General features: G+C 36.3%; 1 protein-coding gene across 1 annotated transcript; it reads right to left on the bottom strand.

Annotated features, from left to right (window-relative positions):
* Positions 1–49: 49 nt before the first annotated feature.
* Positions 50–21,874, bottom strand: LOC116776378 (uncharacterized). The gene is made up of 7 exons (XM_032669579.2): positions 21,384–21,874; positions 18,416–18,545; positions 17,388–17,696; positions 16,630–16,806; positions 2,301–2,408; positions 1,764–1,918; positions 50–1,440 (listed from the first exon to the last, which is right to left on the bottom strand). The coding sequence occupies exons 1-7, from the start codon at positions 21,773–21,775 to the stop codon at positions 1,290–1,292; spliced, it is 1,422 nt and encodes a 473-aa protein (XP_032525470.1). The 5' UTR covers positions 21,776–21,874; the 3' UTR covers positions 50–1,289.
* Positions 21,875–21,888: the final 14 nt, after the last annotated feature.

Raw genomic sequence — 21,888 nt, 5'->3', positions numbered from 1 at the left:
TAATATAACTCAATGTACAAATTTATTCTGGATTGGAATTGAAACCACATTTGTATAAAATATTATTTATTTACATTCAAATGTATAAAATCATTAAATATTCGTCTATATACAAATAATAGCCGGCTGTGAGTCAGTGTTGCCAATATTAAAAATAAAGTACGGCCGAGACCCGCGTGACGTCACAGGCAGACAATATAAATCCTTCAGCTGTCAAGTCACACGGTTCGGATCTGACACAGATCAGTATAACATAAAACAGTGAAACTTACCTAAAGGTTATATATTTACAATAAAATAAATGTCATAACTAATAATAATCTCAAATGAAACACGCTTCATAGAATAAAAGAATTCGAAATTAAAATTAAAAACATGGTAACAAGAATTATACGACTAATTTAATGAATTGAGCAAATTTAGACGTGTCGAACCAATTGCTCGTATAAAATTTGGCACCGGTTAGGTACAACGGACTTCACGTAGACAATGTACAACATAAAACTAAACTAAACTAACTATACCTACTGCGTACTGACTATAATTACAGATTATAGATTTTGATCGATTAACTTTAATGACTTCAAAGTCGTCCAACACTTGCTCCGATTGTTACAATGATGATATGTTTCGTTCCGCCTGGATGTCGCTTAATCTAGACCTCTTATGATATCCTTTAACACAGACATTTGACGATAGAAGTAACTTTAGAAGTTGCCTTAGTTAGCGAGTGTTAGTAGAATTAATTTTAACTCGTTTGTTTTCGAGTGCGTTTCTTCAATACATGATCATTTTTTGACAAACTAGTGTTATAATCTTAAAAATTGTTAGTAGATTTTTGTTTTGTTAGTTATTTTTAAAAGATAGTATTTACAGACTCAACGAATAAAGCCTTTCCCTACAGTTATATTAAGATTAAAAAACCTATTTTATACTCAAAATAGTGGTCGAAGAAATCTTACAATATAGAGATTATTATATCTTTATTCTATAGTCTAATGATCTGATGTATTAAGTGTTTAATACGACGCCGATAATAACTATTAGTCATAATACTATAAACAAATAATAAATATAAGATTAAAGCAAAAGTAACGTGTTCTTATAAAACTATATACAAGGTAATATATCTCTAAAGCTATTTTAATATTTATCGCTTTGTGGTCTAAAGGGTGGGGCCGAAGTGTTGTGTGTAACCGGGACGCGGGGTTGGTTATTATAGAACAGTTAGTGAATACATTTGTTAATAACGAGTGCCTGAGTGACAGTGTTACAGTCTTGTTAATCAGTTACAATGTTCCTTGTGACTGTTTTGAGTGATGCGAGTTCTGTGAGTTCTGTGAGTGCGAGGAGTCCGTGTGTGTGGAGGCGAGGGAGTCGTGGTGCTCCGCCGCGTGTCTGCTGGAGTCACACACTGCTATGAACTGTTCCGCGTACGTCCTGAATGAACAGACAAATAAGTACTCACTAATATTATAAGATACCTATCTGTATTTCAAAAGATTCTCACGAGTGACGTGACTCTATACACAGCGTACAGTAGGTATATGAATTAAAATGTAATATACATGAATTGCTTTATAAGTTTCACAAACGATATGTTCAGAACATAAGACTCATTCTTTTATAACACAATAAGAGTCGGGATTTGAATTCACTAGATCGTATAAAGATAAACTTTTTATTTAGTCAACGATAGAGAAGACAAAGAAGACTTTGTACTGTAAATATTTGACAATATTAGATATTAACAACTCGGTAACCTGTCGAGTCCCGTGTAGGTTCTCTTGAGGTCGTCGACGGAGGGTTGTTCCGGTCTCCGCTTCCTGTGGATCCTCTCCAGAGACCTCGTGAGCTGGTTGTCTCGGGAGCGGCGCGGGCGAGGTCGGCGACCCGGCGGAGAGCGACGGCGGCGACGCTACCGGTCACACATATTGTAATGAGCTTATGGGTTGGGTTTAGATATCACTTAGAAGGGGACTGTTACAGTCCGATCGTATATATATATTGAAAGTTTCAGTTCATTGCCACCGTAAGCTCTGAAGAATGAGCGTGTGTGGTGATGTATTAACGGTGTAGCGGTGACGGTTCCAACGTGTCATGTGAGTTTTTGATAATGAGATCTGAGATTTTCGCGAGCATTCGTTAGGGATACAGCAGGCATTTTTTGACTCTAAACATTCTCACACTGTGAGTTTTGTAGAAAAAGTCAAAAGATTAAATCTGTCTTTTACAGTAAAAACTCAATTACTTTGTCGTCTGTAGTTATTTAGAGTCTAATACTTGAATGAGATACTCACAGCCTCCGGCATCGGGTAGAAGATGGGCTGGCCGTGGTAGGGAGCCGGTGGTAGAGGGAGGGTGGCGTAGCGGGGTGGTACCATCACACTCACCGGCACGCGACCCAACTGGAACAGTAAAGACACCATCTTACACAAACTGTCTCACTGGAACGAGCGACAACACGGTCACGTGTGATCACACGTGTGAACAACGTTTATTGAAGCTGTGTATCAAAACGTTGTATACTGCTATGTATTCTGTTGCTGGGCGCGGCCTCACGTCTCGACCCTTGACTTTAGAGCTGATGCCAGGACAATGGAATGTTGAACGCGAACACTTCCTGAACGCATTGGACACATATACACTTATTATAACTACGAAACAGATACGCCTCGGTAATAAGTTCGGTGTTGTAACTCAGAACTCACCAGGTGTAAATAAAATATTTCTATTCTTTTCAATAATATTTATAATTATCCCCGTTATTCTCTAATTTTTGTTGAAACTTGAAACATTAAAATAGTTCTAACTTATGAAGTCGCGTTGATGTCTTTTGTATGGGACGGCTTGTTATATGATAAAATTATCTACTGAGATTAAATATAAGGTAAAAAAATATCTACTACATAATCATATAAATCTTATTGTCGAAGGTCAGTGTGGTCTCGATCAATCAACATTAACATAATACATATTTTGATATTCATCCATGTGTGTGTGTGTGTGTATGTGCGTATTGTGTGTCTTATTATAACTCGTTATTATAACTCTAAGTGCCCGGAGTCCATCAGTTCTTGAGGAGTCAGCATGGACTCACTTGGATCACAACACTCATAGAAATAAGACTAGCAAATACAATTTAGGACTCCATCAACATCCAATTTTCTTATTTCTTTCACATTATATATTATGTTTGCGAGCAACGTTTATCAGCACAGACTCTGAATAAAGAGCGGCTTTGACGTACACAACTTACAATAAAAAAGATAAGCGAAAAATGTTTTTTGTATTATGAAAAAATATTTTACAGGTCAAATAACGATGAATTATGACTCAGAATCGTTGCGAGATGACAATACCGGAGATGACGTAAACACAGTTTAACATTAATATAAATAAATAGTTAAAATAAGAAATGTATATTTAATGATTCTGTGTCATTAAACGATATCTGTGTCATTAAACGATATCTGTTTTATTATCTGTCGTCAATAATTTCGATATACGAGCAGGAGAGCAACAGTCACGGAAAAAACTGAGACGCGATTTAACTTAGATATAAGGAATGAAAGGAAAGAAGTACCCAAGGGCCGCAGCTAGATATCATGAGTAATTAAAATATGCTTTGTTCCGTGGCTGTTGTAAACCTGCTGTCTGGAAAACGAAATGCTAAGTAGTAAACATATGATGTTCAGCTCAAATGATTTAAGTGATGTCCCGGGTGACCTCAAGGGAAGAATTTTCTAATACCAATACAGGTTTAATGAGCCAGACTACATCACTAAAAGAAGACTTCCATGAATTATCTATAACTATAACTTTAGACAGTCAGTTAGTTGTATTAAGCGAAGTTGTTGAGAATTAATGATATTTATATTTTTGGCCATATTCTCTTCAGGGAGGTGTCTCAACTTTCAAACAATAGCATTATTCTAACCGCTCCACTCCCGCGACTTTTTAAACACTCCCATCAACATATTGTTTCGAACGCCTCAGTCCGACTGCTGCATATTTTTCTCATGAAAAACAATTGTCAATAAAAGCTGCTTCCTCCGCATGACTTATTATACAGTTATTATAAATTATACATCTTATTTGACTTCAGAACCGTCTTTGAGTTTCGCAGAACATTAACATATAAGCATACGTGTGTTGTTGTGTTTTGATTGCGTATATTTACTTCAACAAATTCTCTGTTTTTGCAACATAACCGTGCACTGCCAGAAGTCATTTCGTAACTGTTCTTATCGTCGTATCGATAGCTTCGAGTCGAACGGAATACAAATTGATTATGTAAAACTAATGAATGCAAACCACGCGACACTGTGTCACTCAGGATTGTCGCAGAGTTTGACGAACGGACGTCCAGAGATATCTCAGAAGGCGACGTGTCTTCAGCCGCGCGCGTCTTCAACCTACAGCGTGTTATTAATGTCCATGTTAAGTTTCACCATAATCCCTCTGGAATGAACTGAGTTACAATTATGTATATCAAACGAGTCGTCGGTATCTTGATGTGGTTCTTACGTTTCCTATGTGATTGCAAAAAATACGTTTTCCATCAGCGAGGGCGCGGCGAGCGGACGCGGACGGCACGAGAAATGCAATGATTTACAACACTCAGTGACATCGAGCAACTAACTTTCCAACTTACGACTTCTCAGAAACGTCTCCGTGTATGTAACATAAACAAACCCAAGTGATCTTAGTTATTAAGTTTGCGCCATGTCTCGTAAACATCGGTGACGGTGTGATGTTATGTTGAGGTGTGCCTCGATGTGGTCGGTACACAGCGCTTGTCAACAAGCAACTCATTTATAAGGTATTTTTTTCAACAGGGCGCGTCCTCATAAGTCTGAAGATTTCCATTATAATTATAAATAAAATCACAGAAGTAACATCACGAAAATACAACTAATACGTTACAAGAAAACATTGTAAGTTTTGCTTCACTTGGTACTTACCTACCTTACCTACAAACAATATATTAACGAGCGGTACGTGTTTAGCGATGTGTCATCTTGCAAATATAGGTTCTTAATATATGAAACGAGGCGGACGGAGCGGCGGGTATCAGTATCAGCTAGTTAACAAGACATTGGTATATCTATTTATGAGGCCACCGGAAAAAATATTCAAAGACTCGAAGGAAGTTTTGTTGGTAATAAGTTCAGGCAAAGAATTGATTAATTAAATTCCTGGCAGATATATCTGTATGTGTATCACACAGTCCCTGTCCTGGGTCACGGGCGGCACCTCCGGTGGGGATGGTGCCGTCACCGGGTGGTCAGTGGGTCGCCTCACCTCACGACTATAAAACATAAATCCACTCTTTCGTGTAAACTAGATTTTAAACCACTTTCATCTTGAATAATGATAAGGCGCTTTCGTTTTTTAATTTTTAACTAAATTGTTTAGATTGTCAGTTTTTGTTCCCATGTACATACTCACGTTTAGCTTATTATAATATGAATTAAATGTTTTAGCTTCAACCTGTACCACGAAGTTAAAAAACTTTCCGTATGCATACGCCAAGTTTGTTTTAATAGTTTTACATTTATAAATCTCTACAAATATTTTAGTGAGGAAAGAACAGGTAACGATTCGTATGTGGTGTAACGATTGGAACGTGTGCTAAGCGTTCAGCGCGTTTGAAAATACTAATGAAGTTTAATGAAATAAGTAAATAAATTATAAAAAAGACACTTTTATGTTTATATAATTTACTTGAATCATAATTAATCGTGTCAGAAAGAAACATTTTTTATGCGGTTCATTGACCTTAAACGCTATTAATTTAGCATACGTAATATTTAATATGTTCAAAAGATAAGTATATCATCCGTTTTCTTTTTCTTTTCTGTTAAGATATATCCTATAAGCCAGCTATTTGTTTCAATTCAGGTCTCTTTATTGGTTACTCAACAATCTATGATCGTCTACTCGTGTTATATAACAGCTGTATGTCTGTCTTCACTATGGAGCACATCCCAGTGTCACTGGACATGTCAATATCACATATTTGTATTACACAATACTTCCGCCTCCAGTATACTTTCTAATCAGCTGCGGATCACACCGACGCTGACACGAGCTATTCATGTTGCAGAAACTATAATTAAATTGTTAAGACAAGACAAGATATAAATGATTACGATCCAGTTGAGATATGAAGAACTATCAGCATATTTGACAATAATTCGCTGTAATAATGTAATATAGTTTCACAAATATAGCACTAGATACATTATTGATTATCGGAATGTTCGCGACAGAGTTGCAGCGGCTGGTGTTGTAACGAGTTCTCTGTCGAAACAGATCGAGTCCACCTGTTCGGTGTGGGCTATGGCCGATGCACTTGACTTTATATTGTTTACAAACAATATGCAAAGAGCATTCGAAGAGACAAGTTTTATATAGAGATCTAAAACGGTTGAAACATTCAGCTTGCTTCTATAGGGTACGTATGTTACATACGAGAGTTCACTCTTTATAATAACGCTGTAATATGTTATTTTCAACAAATGAATACTGTCAAAACTGTTGATTCTTAGCATAATTGTGAATTATTGACCGATATCTCACAGCACGAGACTTTCAAAGCGGCTACAAACACGTACAATATTAAAATGTTGTAATGTACCGTTAATCTGGAATGTTCTGTGATTGTACATAAAATGATACAGTCGTTTGACTTACGTTTATTAATAAGTGCTTCGTTTGAATTGTCCGTTAAATGTACATCGTATTGAATTAATGATATGACAGAACGGTCATCTATATCGTCATTATGTGAGAATATCTTAGCTGTGGGTCCAGTGCTGCTAGTATCTCGTACCTCAAACATAATAAGTAATAACTATAGTTGATCAGAACAAGTAAATTAGCAGTCATTTTGCGGAAACGTAATTACATGTGTGACCCGAATACCGTCGCGGCTGGACCCTCGTACTTGTTTACCTTATTTTCTCTTTACTATAAACGATTACTTCTTCTAGAATTATTTGTAGGGAATTTTCTCTGTCATAGAAATATAATGTCCAATATAACATTACTAGTCAACAGTATGTCGTAATACGAGAGGATGTGTTGTCTGTATATACATATGTATATATATATATATATGTCCCGGCGGCTGTGTGTGTATGTTTGTAGTGAAAGGAAGGACTGGAGGACCTAGATCGACTTAATACAAGTGGATAACAACATTAGTGAACGTGTGTTTGTGTTACATTACCCGGTAACTCCGAGGCAGTGATTTTGAAACACTAAGCGTTTTTAAGTCAACTCTATTTGTTCGTGAAATAAATTCAACGGACTAGTTGAGACAGCTCAAGATAGCGGCGTTGTGACAGCGAGTACTCACCGCGATACTAGAATATTCGAGATACAAGCGAGTCAATCGATGAATGGACTAGAGGGAGGTCTTGTTTGTGCTTACACTACACGGGAGATGTAATCAAATGCTATTATAGATGATTTTATATAAACTGTAGATGTCGCAACACTACTTCAAATGTTTATTTGTTGAACCAAACGAGCAATAAGTGGAGTCGTAACCTTTAGTGTGAACGTTCTTTGATCGCCGAACACTGTCTTGCGCAATTTACGCACTGCAAATATTTAAGAGCTCTAAAGGTCGGTGGAACATTCCGGAGATTTTTTAATGTGGCCAACAGGTGTGACTTAAATATGTACAACGACCCTGGACACGGAGACGTAAAAAATGTAGACATTTTGACATTGAAGCTGCAAGTCTACGTACATAAGAATAATTACGACACAAATCTGAATTTTATCGATATACAATATTTGGAAAAGAGACTATATTATAGAACACATTTTTAACTCTATAATTCATGTTAACTTTAATTAATGATTGTTATAATAGAATGTAGAAGCTTCCCCAGCCTCGTAATAATAACGAACGCGTCTCTAAATGTGTTACAAGTGCCTCCTGTGACTTGACAGGCGGCGAGGAGATGGAGTAACGGAAAACTCTAGCGACGTACGGGAAGCTCATTACGTTATAATATAATATTAATAAAGCCTACGAAGATGGAGATTTATTATTAAATTTAGTTTCTAACAGCGGAATTGTTTGTTAAAAGCGACAGAAAACTTTCTTAGTTGTCGCTTTAAGTATTCAGGCTGTGTTTTTCCTAGGGACGTGTTAATTATTATTTTTATATTTATTGTCTCTGTTATTAAAAAATGGTTTCCATTTAATGTATGGTTTTCCCAGGCTGCCGTGAAAAATATTATTTGAATACTCTGTAATGTTACCAAAACCGTTAATTGTCGTTACCAACTTATAATAAATATAATTAATAAGATTATAGATTAAAACTAAACGCATTTTAATAAGAAAATTACTTCAAGTAAACTTTAAGCATTATTAATGTAGGGTAGTTTTACATCTTACACGCAAAAAATACTTAACGGATATTGATGAAACTTTGCAACAATGTAGCTTAGACATCAGCATAAGTTGTAGGTTATAATGATGGCCGAAATACCTGGTGGTTACTACAGGATCGTGGCAGTTGTATTGTGTGTGACGTCACACACTGTAGATGTCGCTACCCGTCAGTTACCATACTTATTGTTTTAATACACTCACTACATTTCTTTCCGGGCCGGACTGCGAGGTCTACGGCGTGATAAAAAATTTACAATATAATGAACAGACCCCAATGATAATAAATCAACAGTCGTGTGATCCACAAATGGCATCCTGTGTTAGAACACTGTTGTTGTAGTTAATAATAGTTTAAAGTTTATTACTCGCCAACAAGGTCGGATGTAATATAAGTCAGAGTAAGTCAGTAAGTGCGCAACGCTGCGGTTTTCTGTTACGCTGCTTTGCGCAAGCGCAGCGCATTGCTGAAATATCGTGTGTCGGGGTCGATGTACTTTGACATCACACCTGAGCTTGATTTACTCATTACTCTTGTGATAACTATTGTTATACACATTATATTATACACCTCCGTGACAACAAAACATGTTAGAGGGAAATTATTACGCGTAAGACAACTGCAACAATCGCTTTAAGATTTTTAATAACAGAAACGTATCTTGCAGCGACTTGCGAATGTTTTACGCGCTGTATTTTATTGGCAGTTGCAATCAATATTCAATCTGTAGCTCTTTATATCTGAAGTTTGGATCCAGTCGGCACACACTCCTTTGTTATAAAAGAAAGTTTGTTGTGTAGTTTACCTAAATGTAGGTATGTCGTGTGTGAACTGTCGATGGTGAAACTGAAAGTGGTCTCGTGGTCACTTGCATCTATTTCGTGCAAACATTTGGAACATTTTGACGCCTTTCTTCCAATGTTTGTCATTTCTATTCATATACCTACTTTTATTTAAGTATAAATATAGACCACGAGAATATACCTACTACCGATAGACTGCACTGAGAAGCTTAAAATGGTATCATCGTAAATGACAGGTATACATTTAGCGTGAATTTTATTCATATTACATAAAAGAAAATTTCGTATAAAATTTTAATGAACGCCAGTTATAGATATAAATGCCGTCTTTTTGTTCTATTTTGTCGTTCAACTGAGCGCGACACGAAAACAATGTTTGAAAGTTGAAGAAATTATCAGTGTTTTGTTTATTTGTTGTTTACTCAATGAATGGACGACAAAAAAATATGTCGAATGAGTAGAGCTACCATGATGACGACTTGATAATAAAAAATAAAGAGCAACGTGCGCTTCAAATTCCCAGAAGATTTAAAAACATGACACTTATTAAAATGCAGATAAAGTTTTGCAACGCTACACTTAATTAATTACTGTGAATCAATTGATTAGTATCTGTTTTAATACTTATATTTTCAATTTATATTTTGTTCATTTATTAATGTAACCAAATATCAGTTTAGTCCGTGGTTTTACGTGGACCTGGTCACCCTACTCGCAGACTCTCCCAGCCTCCGCGGGTCGACGACCTCATATTGTTATTGGCTAGATTGCTATTTGTTGTAAGTACTTAACAGTACTACCTGACACGCGACCATGTCAAGTGAATTTGGCAACATTAAATAACTGACAGGTTACACCGGTATGTGTGTCGCTCCGTACATAAAGCGACAAATCAGCCAGTGTATATAATTCATATGTGAAACAAATTTTTCGTAAAACAAACATACATACAAGAAGTGACATCTAGTGACAATAATAATAACCAAAAAACCTTTAATATAACTTTATATATCAGATTCATAATAATTTTATAACGCCTTTTAAATCCATTTTTTTTATTGCGCCAACATGATATATAACGTGTAATTTTGCGTGTCCTTGCAAAAAAATATTCAAATACCGACATTAATTTCAATGAAGACTTCCGCAACGCAAATGCAGTGATTATCTTTTAATTGATGTCATTGTGTTAGAACATTATTAAGTAATCGATGAAAGTCTCGAACGATAAACTAAATAAAGAGGGACAAACTTAATATTGCCGTTGGAAAACTATTCTCTCCATACATCAGAAAGGCCGCTTCTAGTTTACCAACTGTAAGCAGATCGTTTATGACGTAACTATAAATTCACGGTTTTCGGCTATTTCCCATCAGATTTTTAATGTCGTCTCTCTTGGTCAATCGAAATTACATTAACTGAGACTTTTGATTATAAAAATGGTTTGTCCATAAAATATTTAATACTGCCACGACTAAAGAACGCGTGCGGGTATTTTCATCTCCTTATAAGGCTGACGAGTATTTATGGTATATTTTAAGGAAAAACCTTGACCTAAAACGGTGATCATCTCGACAAATGTCTCGCATCTAGATGGAGTCTGTAGAAAGTAATGAACGCGCTATATCAGGATAGAAAGCGACAGAAAAAAGGGGGAATACAAGAAATAGCCTGCGATCTCTACGACTACCATAAGCACATGGCGAAAGTAGCCGGTTACATAAGAGGTCAACAATCTGAGGCCTCGATAGTGATGGAGGCTGTGCTCGATGATGAACATTGATAACGTAATAAATCAGTGAAACATCCATTTACAAAGAAATCATTTTGAATTATGAATCGGTTTTAACGAGCGTCCTTAAGACACATAAAATTATAACCAAAAGACTGGTAGATTATCTTTATTTTTGATAATATATTAGGCATATTTAGAAACTGATCATTTTTATTCGCACCTGGCTGTGTCTGCAACCCTTACAGCATCAGGTTGCCAGGTTGGTTGTCTGTTATATCAAGTACCCACCTACCACATCGACTTTCACAATCTGAGCCCAATAGTGTCCAGTATTATATAGAACTATATACAATAAATCTTGTGTACACGGCACTGTCATCGTTAATTTAATTGTTTTGCTGACTGAGTTTTATGTTTGACATAATAGAAGTGTTTGGTACAATCTAACGCCTATAAGAACCGTAATCTACTTCACATTTATTCATATTTATATATTAATTCCAAGCGCAAGTCGCCGACTCTGGAGTGTTTATTAATTATCATCACTCCACGTTAGAAAGCTGATTTCTTGTAAGCCACTTGGGGGAGAAAGAAATTTTAATGGCTCTTCTTTACATCATTTCCGCTTAGAAACGAACGCTGGCAATTATCGGTTTAATTTGCTTTATACCTGTGTTACAAAAGATTGATTTATTGATAAAAACAAAATAACGAAGAAATCATTATAATAGTTATTTTCACTCTCTTCTGGTGATTTAACCAGTTTGGCTTTGTCAAAATAAAATATATTAACAATGCTGTATATTATATTTAATAACGAGATCAACTTCGCTGCCATGAAACTACGTGTCGTAACTAAATAGCGGCTTTCAGAATAAACGTGACAAATAATGAATGCCCTTTGATTGTTGAAATCAATCAATTGAATGCTATACAAATCAATTTTATCGTCTAGATTATAAATTTTTCGAACAGTTGTTCTCGATTGTTTGCTTTAATTTGAGCGTCATCATCTCCGGCTTCCTTAATCCACGACCCTGTCTCACCTTTCCATCCATTAGCACCAACTCCTGTCCTGGGAATCGAGCGTAATCACGTCTCCCGGCGGAGAGGTCATCCATTCTAGCATATTTTATTGACTTTCCAAGTACACGGCCTCTGCAAATATCCTCTTCATGACCATCTAATCGGCGAATAACACGCCGTCGGAGCCCCGGCCGCGCGGACAGGTATCACGTCATTTTATATGCATTTCATATCGCTTTATAAGTTTTCACCGGCTGCGGCTGTGCCAGGGCTGGTTGCGGACGACACTCGCTATATATTAATATAACATACATCATATGCTATAAAATAGAATTATTCTAAAGGTATGCAGAGACACAAATGATTAATTAAAAGTAAATGATTAAATGTTGTTGGTCATGCGATGTGGGGCGCTTGGTTATGTGGAAAAGAATTATAACTGTCTGAGAGAGGTCTGAAACTACTCACTACGTTTTAAATTGTGCTCTGAATGTCTTTTATAATTAGCTACTTTATTTATTATATTTTTTAGAGGTCTTTAGAACATCATTACGTACTGACTAAGTATTTCTTTTTTTATTTAGGAGACATTGTATCTATTTTCGATAAATAATTTTATCTTCACCAGTATTATTGTTTAGTGTTTTTTATGTCAGCCCTGTAACTCTAACATTTCATATACATTGTAGTGCAGGTAGATGGTAATGGCGTCGTTTCCGGCGGGAAACTGCAATTACAGCATCGGACGACTCAATAGATGCGAATGAGATGAAGTCTTATGAAATGAAGATATCTCTTAAGTGTTTCACAATCAGTTACGATTGTTTATTTTAAATTTGATGTATCAAATTATTTTAATAAGAAAGATAAACGATAGCTTCTAATTAAAAGAGACCAACCTACACATATATGCATACTCGTATTTATATTTTACGAAGTAAAACATACTGCCCTTTCGGGAACTCAATAGTCAATATGTAAGTACACCAAAGACTTGTATGAAAATCGATTAAATTTTATGTTTTTATATAAATTTCCTAAATCTGTTATATGAAAAATCTGTTATATAAAATCCCAGAGGGTATTTGTGCGTCGGCCTCCAGACCAGACACATTTATGTATTCTCGAATTTTAAGGGCGATCTGTTAATAGAGGCTTATGGTTTCTTGAGAAACCAACATCCGTAAAGAACATGCCATTAAGGTCAATAAATTTTACGAGCTCACTAACGAACTCACTAGGAATAGGTTCGTCGTAGATTTGTACGCGGTAGAAGTGGGAGCGAGAGGTACAGCATCTAAATCTCTCTACAACCTACTAAAAGACTTGGGCCTGTCCAGAACTAACATCAACTCATTATTGGAACGTACTTCAAAGGCAGTTCTAGTAGGTTCTTTTCAAATTTGGTTAGGTAGAGAGAGGAGCTTGGACAGTGGAGGTGAGCGTTTAACGCGCGTTAGATAGGGGCCACTTAAACCTACACCTGGGTCGCAGGTCCCAGGCACTGTCGAAGCTCCTCTCCCTGCAAGGCGATGTACCCGGCACCCGAACCGTGAATCCATGGAATGCTAAGAGGTTTCGTTTCTTTGTTATATATTATAATATTAGTTTAGTACAACGTAAGCTCTACGTATACAGTTTCGTATCAGACTACAGTTGGACGAGGCTGCCGTCGGTCAGTCCGCACCTCGCTCCAATAACTTCGACAGTTATTAATGTAACAATAGTTCTTATATCAATAACGTTAAGAGCTATTTATATAAATGATAATTAATCATAAACGTCTGTCGGTGAACATTGCAGGCGTCCGTTTAACGATTGGTGAAGATGCTTTCACGCACTGAATACGTCAATATATTAACGGTCGTATACTTTATTGTATTGAAACTATTACACAATTATATTAAATATATATAACACCGACATGTCTTACTTCATATTAAATGTATATTTTAAATCATAGATATAATAGAATTAATATCTGAGAATTAATTTCGACTTCTGTACCTACTGTTGTTTGTTATTATTTGAAGTATTAATTAAAAAATAATTTAAATATTTTTTGTAAGTAGGTTCCGTATTGTCTGACCGACGGAAATCTTTTTTAACTACATTTCAGATGATTCAAATGAAAAAAAAAAGAAAAAAAATTAAATTCAAATGAAAATATCACGTTGTTAGAAAAGTATTGGCTAAAAGTAAAAAAGAAACCTATAACTTTAATATCCGTACGGTATTTTCAGTATTGTATAGTATTGTATAGTATAGTATTTGTTTTGTTGTGTCGCGGAATGCGGGGAAAGTGCCGCAGTCAACCGTCATCTGTGTTAATATTATGGAAGTAAATCTTCAACTACACAACAAGCTTGTTTTGAAACAATTGTCAACAATCTATATTTAACATTTAAAAGTATGTCTGACATTAGACATATAGTTAATAACATCAATATTGTCATACATTATTAAACTATGTTTATTGCATAAGTTTAATATAAAGCAGGCTATGAAAATTAATATCCTTCACTCCCCAACCTCCATATGTCATTGTTGTAATGTCGTACTCTATCAGACTCAAATGTCATTATGATTTCGTTAATATCCGTCCCTCTTTCTTCGTTCTCATCAAACAGAAGCGCATTTCTCTAAATCCGTCTCACAATCAGCGATTGTTAATCTGAACGCGGTGATCTTGGTTATGAGAGCGGAACGAGCGCGGTCGGGGGAAAAAAACTAACGTGAGGAATACGAGCCGACCACCTACCACCACCCACTCACCACCGACCACCGAACGAGGTTCCGTGCCATGTTTATTTATACTTATTGAACGCTATTGGCCGGAAACAATTCTTCAGTATTTCCCGCTAGTCTATAAAAAGGGTCGACTTACAGTTCGTCATATTTACACGATTGATGGACCATTGAGGAGCGACTGAGCCGAGACGGACGGACAACACGATTATTGTAATAAAAACATTATAAAAGTACACTTTAAATACATGTTACTAAGGTTAAGACGCAGCAGGAACCATTCTTAACTCTTCAAATAGATTCCCAAAATGTATTCAGTATAATTAGTTTTGTCCTCAACTTTAAAGATTAACAATTTAACCAATAAAATAGTATTAGAAAAACTGTTTTGAATCTAATAAGAAAAAACTAATTCATAAAACACAAAAACCTAAATAAAAACAACTATTAAAAGAAAGCATCGCAAACGTTTTCTCTGTAAGGAATTTAAATTTATAAATCCGCGTGAAATGTGTAAGGAGATCAAACAGTGCGGCGTATTCAGGACGCGGGCCGGTGAATCCCTGAGACAAGCGAGCTGGTGAGCTAAGTCGATCTATACTGTCTTCATTCACTTTCTTTGTAATACATTAACTTGATGTATACAGCTGTATTCAAATGTATGTAGGTCGTGTACAGGTCCGCTGGACCGAGGTATTACTTCAACTTAGAGAAATTACACGCGTGGGCTAGATATAAAGAATCTACATAACTGCGCTCAGTAAGAGAAAGAGAGAATTGAATACCTTCTGAGGTAACCTTGTTTATACAGAACTGACTACTAACTACTTTACAGGAATGATCCGTGCTCGGAGGAAATAGACTTGAGTTTGTTTTAAATCTTAATTCACTTGAAAGTTATGTTACGTCCCATTGAAATAGATATTGTTATAAAATAAAACCTACCTAAATTATATATATATATATACCTTCTAAATTGATTGCTTACAAATGCAATGTCACTATAACTATTTATTATGTGTTGAATATTTTAAGTCTAACGTTATACAACAGCTGACTCAGACAATATAATCGCAGATTGTCAATTCAGGAAGAGCGCGGCACGCGGAACAGTGCACTAGATCCAACACTCAATAATGACACCTACCTCTGTTACACTCGTATAGTTACTGCGTGTATGAAATAAAATATATTACTTTATGGAAGAATAATTTAACGGCAATTAAACATTGTTATGGTGATGATAAGACGCTATAAACCTTTCAAAGTATTTCAGTAAATAGGTCATACGTGACAAGTATCAGCCCAGGAAGGCGAAAAAAAAGATGTCTATATGAGTAAAGGAATCTTATTAATTACCAACCAAGGATTTCTCGTAATAGCGTTAGGTAGAAAAAATTCCAAGCTTTAGCTAGAAATAAATACAAAAACATTCATGTAACATACATTGAAAGTTTTAAACAAGACTTAGAATTCTCCTGAGCTCGTTTGGATGAATGTCAATTGTTTGTTGCACGTTCAAGAACGCTAGCAGTCAGCAGTCACAGGCATCTGGTTCATGGTGTAAGTGAACCGTGCCAGGATCGTGACTGAAGATGGTCTGCTATCAGACGTTCACTAGCCGACCTGACATTTGACCCCTAACCTATTAAACTCGACCCCGTACAGTATAAATAAACATGTTCGTTACTTCTACAGTCACAAACTATAGGCGATTCACATATACAACGTAAATTTCTAATTTGAAACGAAAATTAACTGAGTATCCTTAAACGCAGAGTGACGGTCGTTCATCATACAATAACAGCTCTCAGTGTGAAATGTATTGAACTTTTAGCAGGCAAACACTGAAATGTGTGTAAATTAAGAATAATGTTTGATATGTTATTCTTACCGTGCTTGCGGGATGAGCGGGTACCAGCATCACGTGTGGAGGAGGCTTCCTATTCTTCCTGACTCCTTTGGGTCTCGGTGGTCTGGTCGTGCCCGTGGTGGGAACATGCTGGCGACCCAACCAGTGACTCACCAACTTCTCCTTACTGTTCGCACTGCCGTATTCGGGAACCTCCTCCTGACCAATACACTCCTAGTATTAATTTATGTACCAGGAATAATATTAAACCTATTCCAACTAGCATGTTTGTAATCATGTCAACAGAAACGAATATATTTAATAGAAGTAAAATATTTAATGAACTTGTTTATGGCTGTAATATTATTCTCAAACGGTAGTAATTTCTTCATCGTAACCTGCACTCATCCTGGCAAAATATCGTATTAATACCAATAACAATAGGCTTGTATAATATATATTATATATTTTATAAATAACAAAATACTTATTCGTTATTGGACCGTAAATCAAAGCGAGTAATTAAATCTATGAGGCAGTTATGGCTGCGGTAAGTATGTCACGCACAGGCTCAAGGCGAGCCAAGTTTTTTATTGACAAATGTGTTTTAAATACACAAAGGTATAAACAGTGCGGTTTAAATGTCTATATGTCATACATACATCTCATGTAGATTAGTTATGATCAAATAAGTAATCATGGAGAATTCTTTTAGAGTACAAAAAGATAACTTGTTCAGAGCAGATCAAATGGGATTTGGTGTAAAAACATTCAAACAGTCTTTTTAAGCATTGTTTCACCTTTTTCTTCTTGATTGTATCCGACTGCAACTTCGTCTCCAAGTCTTTACACAGCTCATGACCCGCTTTTGTCCGAATCTTCTCAGCCTCATGGGCTTTTTTAATCTCATCCACGTGGAACACGCAGGGTTGAACCGGTTTGAAGTTGGGGTCGAACTGGTTATGGTCGAAGGGTTGTTTGGGTCTGAAGCAGGGGCAGACCCTCTTGGAGAGGATATAGATGGACAGCACACACACCAGACAGTGGATGGAGGCGATGATGAGCAGCGCGATGTTAGCCAGCACCGGCCTCCACGCCTCCATCTCATCCTGGACAAAAACATAGTACACTCGGGGAGCTTAACAAGATAAGAGGATGTCAAACTATTGTTGAATTTACATCCACCAGGCATCATTGGCTTTATGGAAATGATTCGAATTTCGAATTTCGAATTCGAAACTTTTAATCGAGTTTAAAATAACATTATTGTATAATTCATTAGTGTTTTGAACACAATCCATCCAAGCTACAACAAGGCAGTACATAAAAAAAATATCATTAGGTATATCAAACTATGTATATAAGTTCTCGGAGCAATAACAACATTCAAACCACTCACGAACCTTCTTAAAAAAATATTATTCACGATAAAATACCTCCAGCCGCGGTATGACATTTTATGTAATTAAGGGTCTATATAATTAAGAACATTAGAGATGTAATGTTGTATGTGTAACTTAGTCTTATGATACAAGACGCGAGCAGGTTCCCGCGCTCAGGTCAAGGCTGTGTTGCAACAGCAGATACTGACGATACGAATACTTGCAATACGAAAATAACGTATAATATAAAAAGACGAACTGACAGCGAGATATTAATAACAAAGAAATGGATCATTCAAAATTATTACTACGTTAAAAGTCCTGAAACTTGTCTGTGGAGCCATAAAACACTTTATGGACACGATAGTTCTGTAGAAAAAGACCTTACAGAATTGCAGGTTCAATTATCGGTAAAAATGTGTGTTGATAGTGTAACGACGATATACCTGGAAGGTGGTGAGTGTGGTCTGAGTCTGAGAGTCTCTCTGGAGACCGGTGACTGCGAGCACGGCCGCGCTGTTACCACACGCGAGGCATAGCAGCGACAACGCCAGGAACGCGGTCAGCAAGCCATTACTGATAAAACAAATACACTATAACATACGTACATAACAACATACCAAAATTATATTCATAATTCTTATTGTCTGGATGTGTCCATCACTAAAATATCTCCACAAGATGAGTAGTTACAGTTCGTGACAAGTACACTCTTGTATGTAGTCCATTAAAACTTTTATAGTGACCAATAGATTTACGATAAGGCTGTAATGTTCGTATTACATTCAATGTGTTCGCTCCGGACTATATTTACTGAGCAATTTGGTTATAAACTAATAGCGGCGTAATTAAAAAGGTGAAAGCGATACATCTACAGATTGCAATTACTACGGACACGGCTAATGGGGTAATGTTACGATGTGATCGAAATATTACACAAATAGCCTCCGACACACGGACGAAAGAAACAAACGCTACTGGATGCAAGGATTAACATTGATGATCCGTACGATATGAACGTAATGTAATGTAATCTGTGTTTACTAATACCAGTAATTATTATCTGTGGCAAAATTAAATGTTTGGTTTGCCTATAAAATAAGTGAGGGGGATTTAATACAACGTTTAATCAAAACAAACATACGCGCATACTATGTAAACAAGAGATGTAAAGTTAGATCCATTTGAAGCAGAAATAATAAAGGTAATGGCGTATCAGTAGTCTTAATGTTGGCAGAAAAGCTTTTTGTGTTGTCGGAATAAAGACAAAGCGATGTTAATAATTATAAAATATAAAAACACACACATCATTAAAACTGACACTTTCTGTTTATATCGCATTGTTCTTGTATATATCGTAACGTTGATAGAAAACCTGAGAATGTGACAACACTTAGCCCGAATTAACCGACGTATTGCGATTGAAAAGTGCGTTTTAATGATAAGTGCCATCAGCATGAAACGTCGATCAACGCGACATTACACATGTATATAATACTAGGGAACCCGACCGACTCGCGGCTCGGAACGCCTCCCGTACGATTGTCTTCTTAAAGATCAAAGAAATTTCATTTATAATATTTATAATGAATCCGCCACTAACTGAGTATTGTGCAGAGATGTAGTTATAACGTCGATTCTTAACCTTAAAATACGTTTTATAATCTATGGACAAAGTTCACCGGATACATAGAGAAGTTTAACATTTGAATTTTTTAAATATTATTAATAGTTTTTTCTGCTATTATGCTGTTGTTATATTGCTGTTTGTTTTAATATAATTGTGGAATGCTTCGCTCATTTATATTATATATTAAAAAAATAATTCACATACAGCCACACTTGTTAACAAATCTTCGATAAACGGAGAGCCGAGTGAAAGCTTACGTTTGACTATTAGATAGTGTTATTTAATGACTATCTATTGATAGATTGATTCATGCGTCGGCAATAATCCGATGTACATTTTTAAATAGAAAATGATTAAACATTCTCCCTTTCATAGTTTATAATGAAAGAAAAAGACGACAATTCACTTTTCAATCGATTGATTTAACAGCATTTTTTTTTATTTTCATGTTTCACGAAAAGGAAACGCTTGAAAACATGAAGTAATTAATACTTTCAAATACATTTCATCGATTTATTTTAATAATCATATTCATGTATCAAAATTAATCAATCGTACCAACTTTTCATCACAGAATATGTAAGATATTACTAAAAAACGGATTGCAAATAATTATGAAACGAGTAATTATGTTTTATAAGATCGTATATTTCCAGAATCTGTTGGTAATCTCGTACACACATCTTTGGTTTGGACAGAACCAGTAGTTTTAATAATACAAATTAATATACAAGTGTAGTTTCCTAGTGTAATTCCTGTGTCGATTGATTTCCATAATGTCGCGTGTGTCATTGTTCCGATACGCTTCGAAGATCACATAATGTACACTTATATTTAGGAAGCTCTGTCTACAATCGATATTTTAGAAGTATTACGACTACCGCCCTAATTATAGATTGAATTTCAGTACCGTAATTGACTGCACATTACTATTTTGAGCTATTACTGATTGCTTCTGTAATGTCTTATCAGCCGGTGCTATATATTTTATGTAATGTTGTATTTACTCAGTAATAAGTTACGAAGAAGTGCTATGAAGAAACATTATATAAGAGATAAGAATTTATGTAAAATGTTTTATCGTACTGTGAACTCAACTTGGATCTAATATTCCTTCTTCTTATGAGATACAGAAGAGACTCGGCTTTACTTTTTGCTGAAAGCTTTTATAATGATTGCAATTTCAATAATCTGTGCTACGTAATAAATTAGGTAAAATTTTATGTCAGAAACATAGACACGTTCGTTGATGGTTTAAAATTTTATTTACTTTAGTCCCTTAAAAGATACTCAGCTGTACGAAATGCGTATTTTGGCACGCGAGGCTCGAGCGTTTAATAGAAATCTGATAAGCAACAAGATTTAAAAGGCTTTTCACGTGTTATACGAAACAAGTTTGATGTTAGAGATGGTGCTGAGAAGTACTTGAGTAAGAACGGTTTGCGCATCATCACGACATAAGACTTACTTATAGAATACGAAAGCGAATTAAGTCAGGTAACATTTATTAATTGAACCACAGAGAGGCATCAAATAAACAATATCCGAAGTATTCCAGCCGTGTAAGTTCCAAATCGGATAAGTTTATTATCCAAAAAAATACCCTTTCTAGATAAATCTGGATCTTTCTGGATATTTGATGATATCAGTTTTAATATTATAAGAACGGCTTGGAGTACATAGATTAAGCATACTAAGAATTTCACTTGAGATTTTAAGACTAAGTAACATAAAAAAAATGTGTATAATAATTATTTCTCTAATGATACAAAATAAATCATTACCCGGATGCACCGTTCAACCCATAGCAGTCGTTGATGCCGGCCAGCACACCGACCACTCCGGCCACCACGGCCATACACCCCGACCAGAGCCCCGCACCCACCCTGGACAGCGAGGCTCCCTTCACCACGGCGAGGGCCCCCGCTCCCAACAGCAGGGCCCCCAGCAGCACTTGCGTCAACCCCAGCAACACCACACCCCTTCGTCCACCATTCTCACTGCCGCTGTCAACACTCTTCGCGACACTCCTCTCTCGTTTCTGCTTACTGACTTTCTGAGGAGTCTTACATATCAACTGCTCGGTGGAGTCCTCGGACTTGAGGCTGGAGACGGTGGGGAAGTTGCCGGTCGCCTTGACGTTTTCCGAAGACGGTTTTTCTAACACTTCAGTCATTTTCTCGTCGGAACCATCACCGTGTGAGAGCGCGACAGGCGCTCCTCGTGCGCGCCGGAACCTTACTGACTACTGACTACTGTCCACAGACACTACACCGCGGAGAGCGAGCT

This window comes from Danaus plexippus, chromosome 8 (assembly GCF_018135715.1).
Source record: "Danaus plexippus chromosome 8, MEX_DaPlex, whole genome shotgun sequence".
NCBI classification, from domain to species: Eukaryota; Metazoa; Arthropoda; class Insecta; order Lepidoptera; family Nymphalidae; genus Danaus; species Danaus plexippus.
The sequence above is the reverse complement of the archived record's forward strand: the minus strand, read 5'-3'. Positions and strand labels throughout refer to the sequence as shown.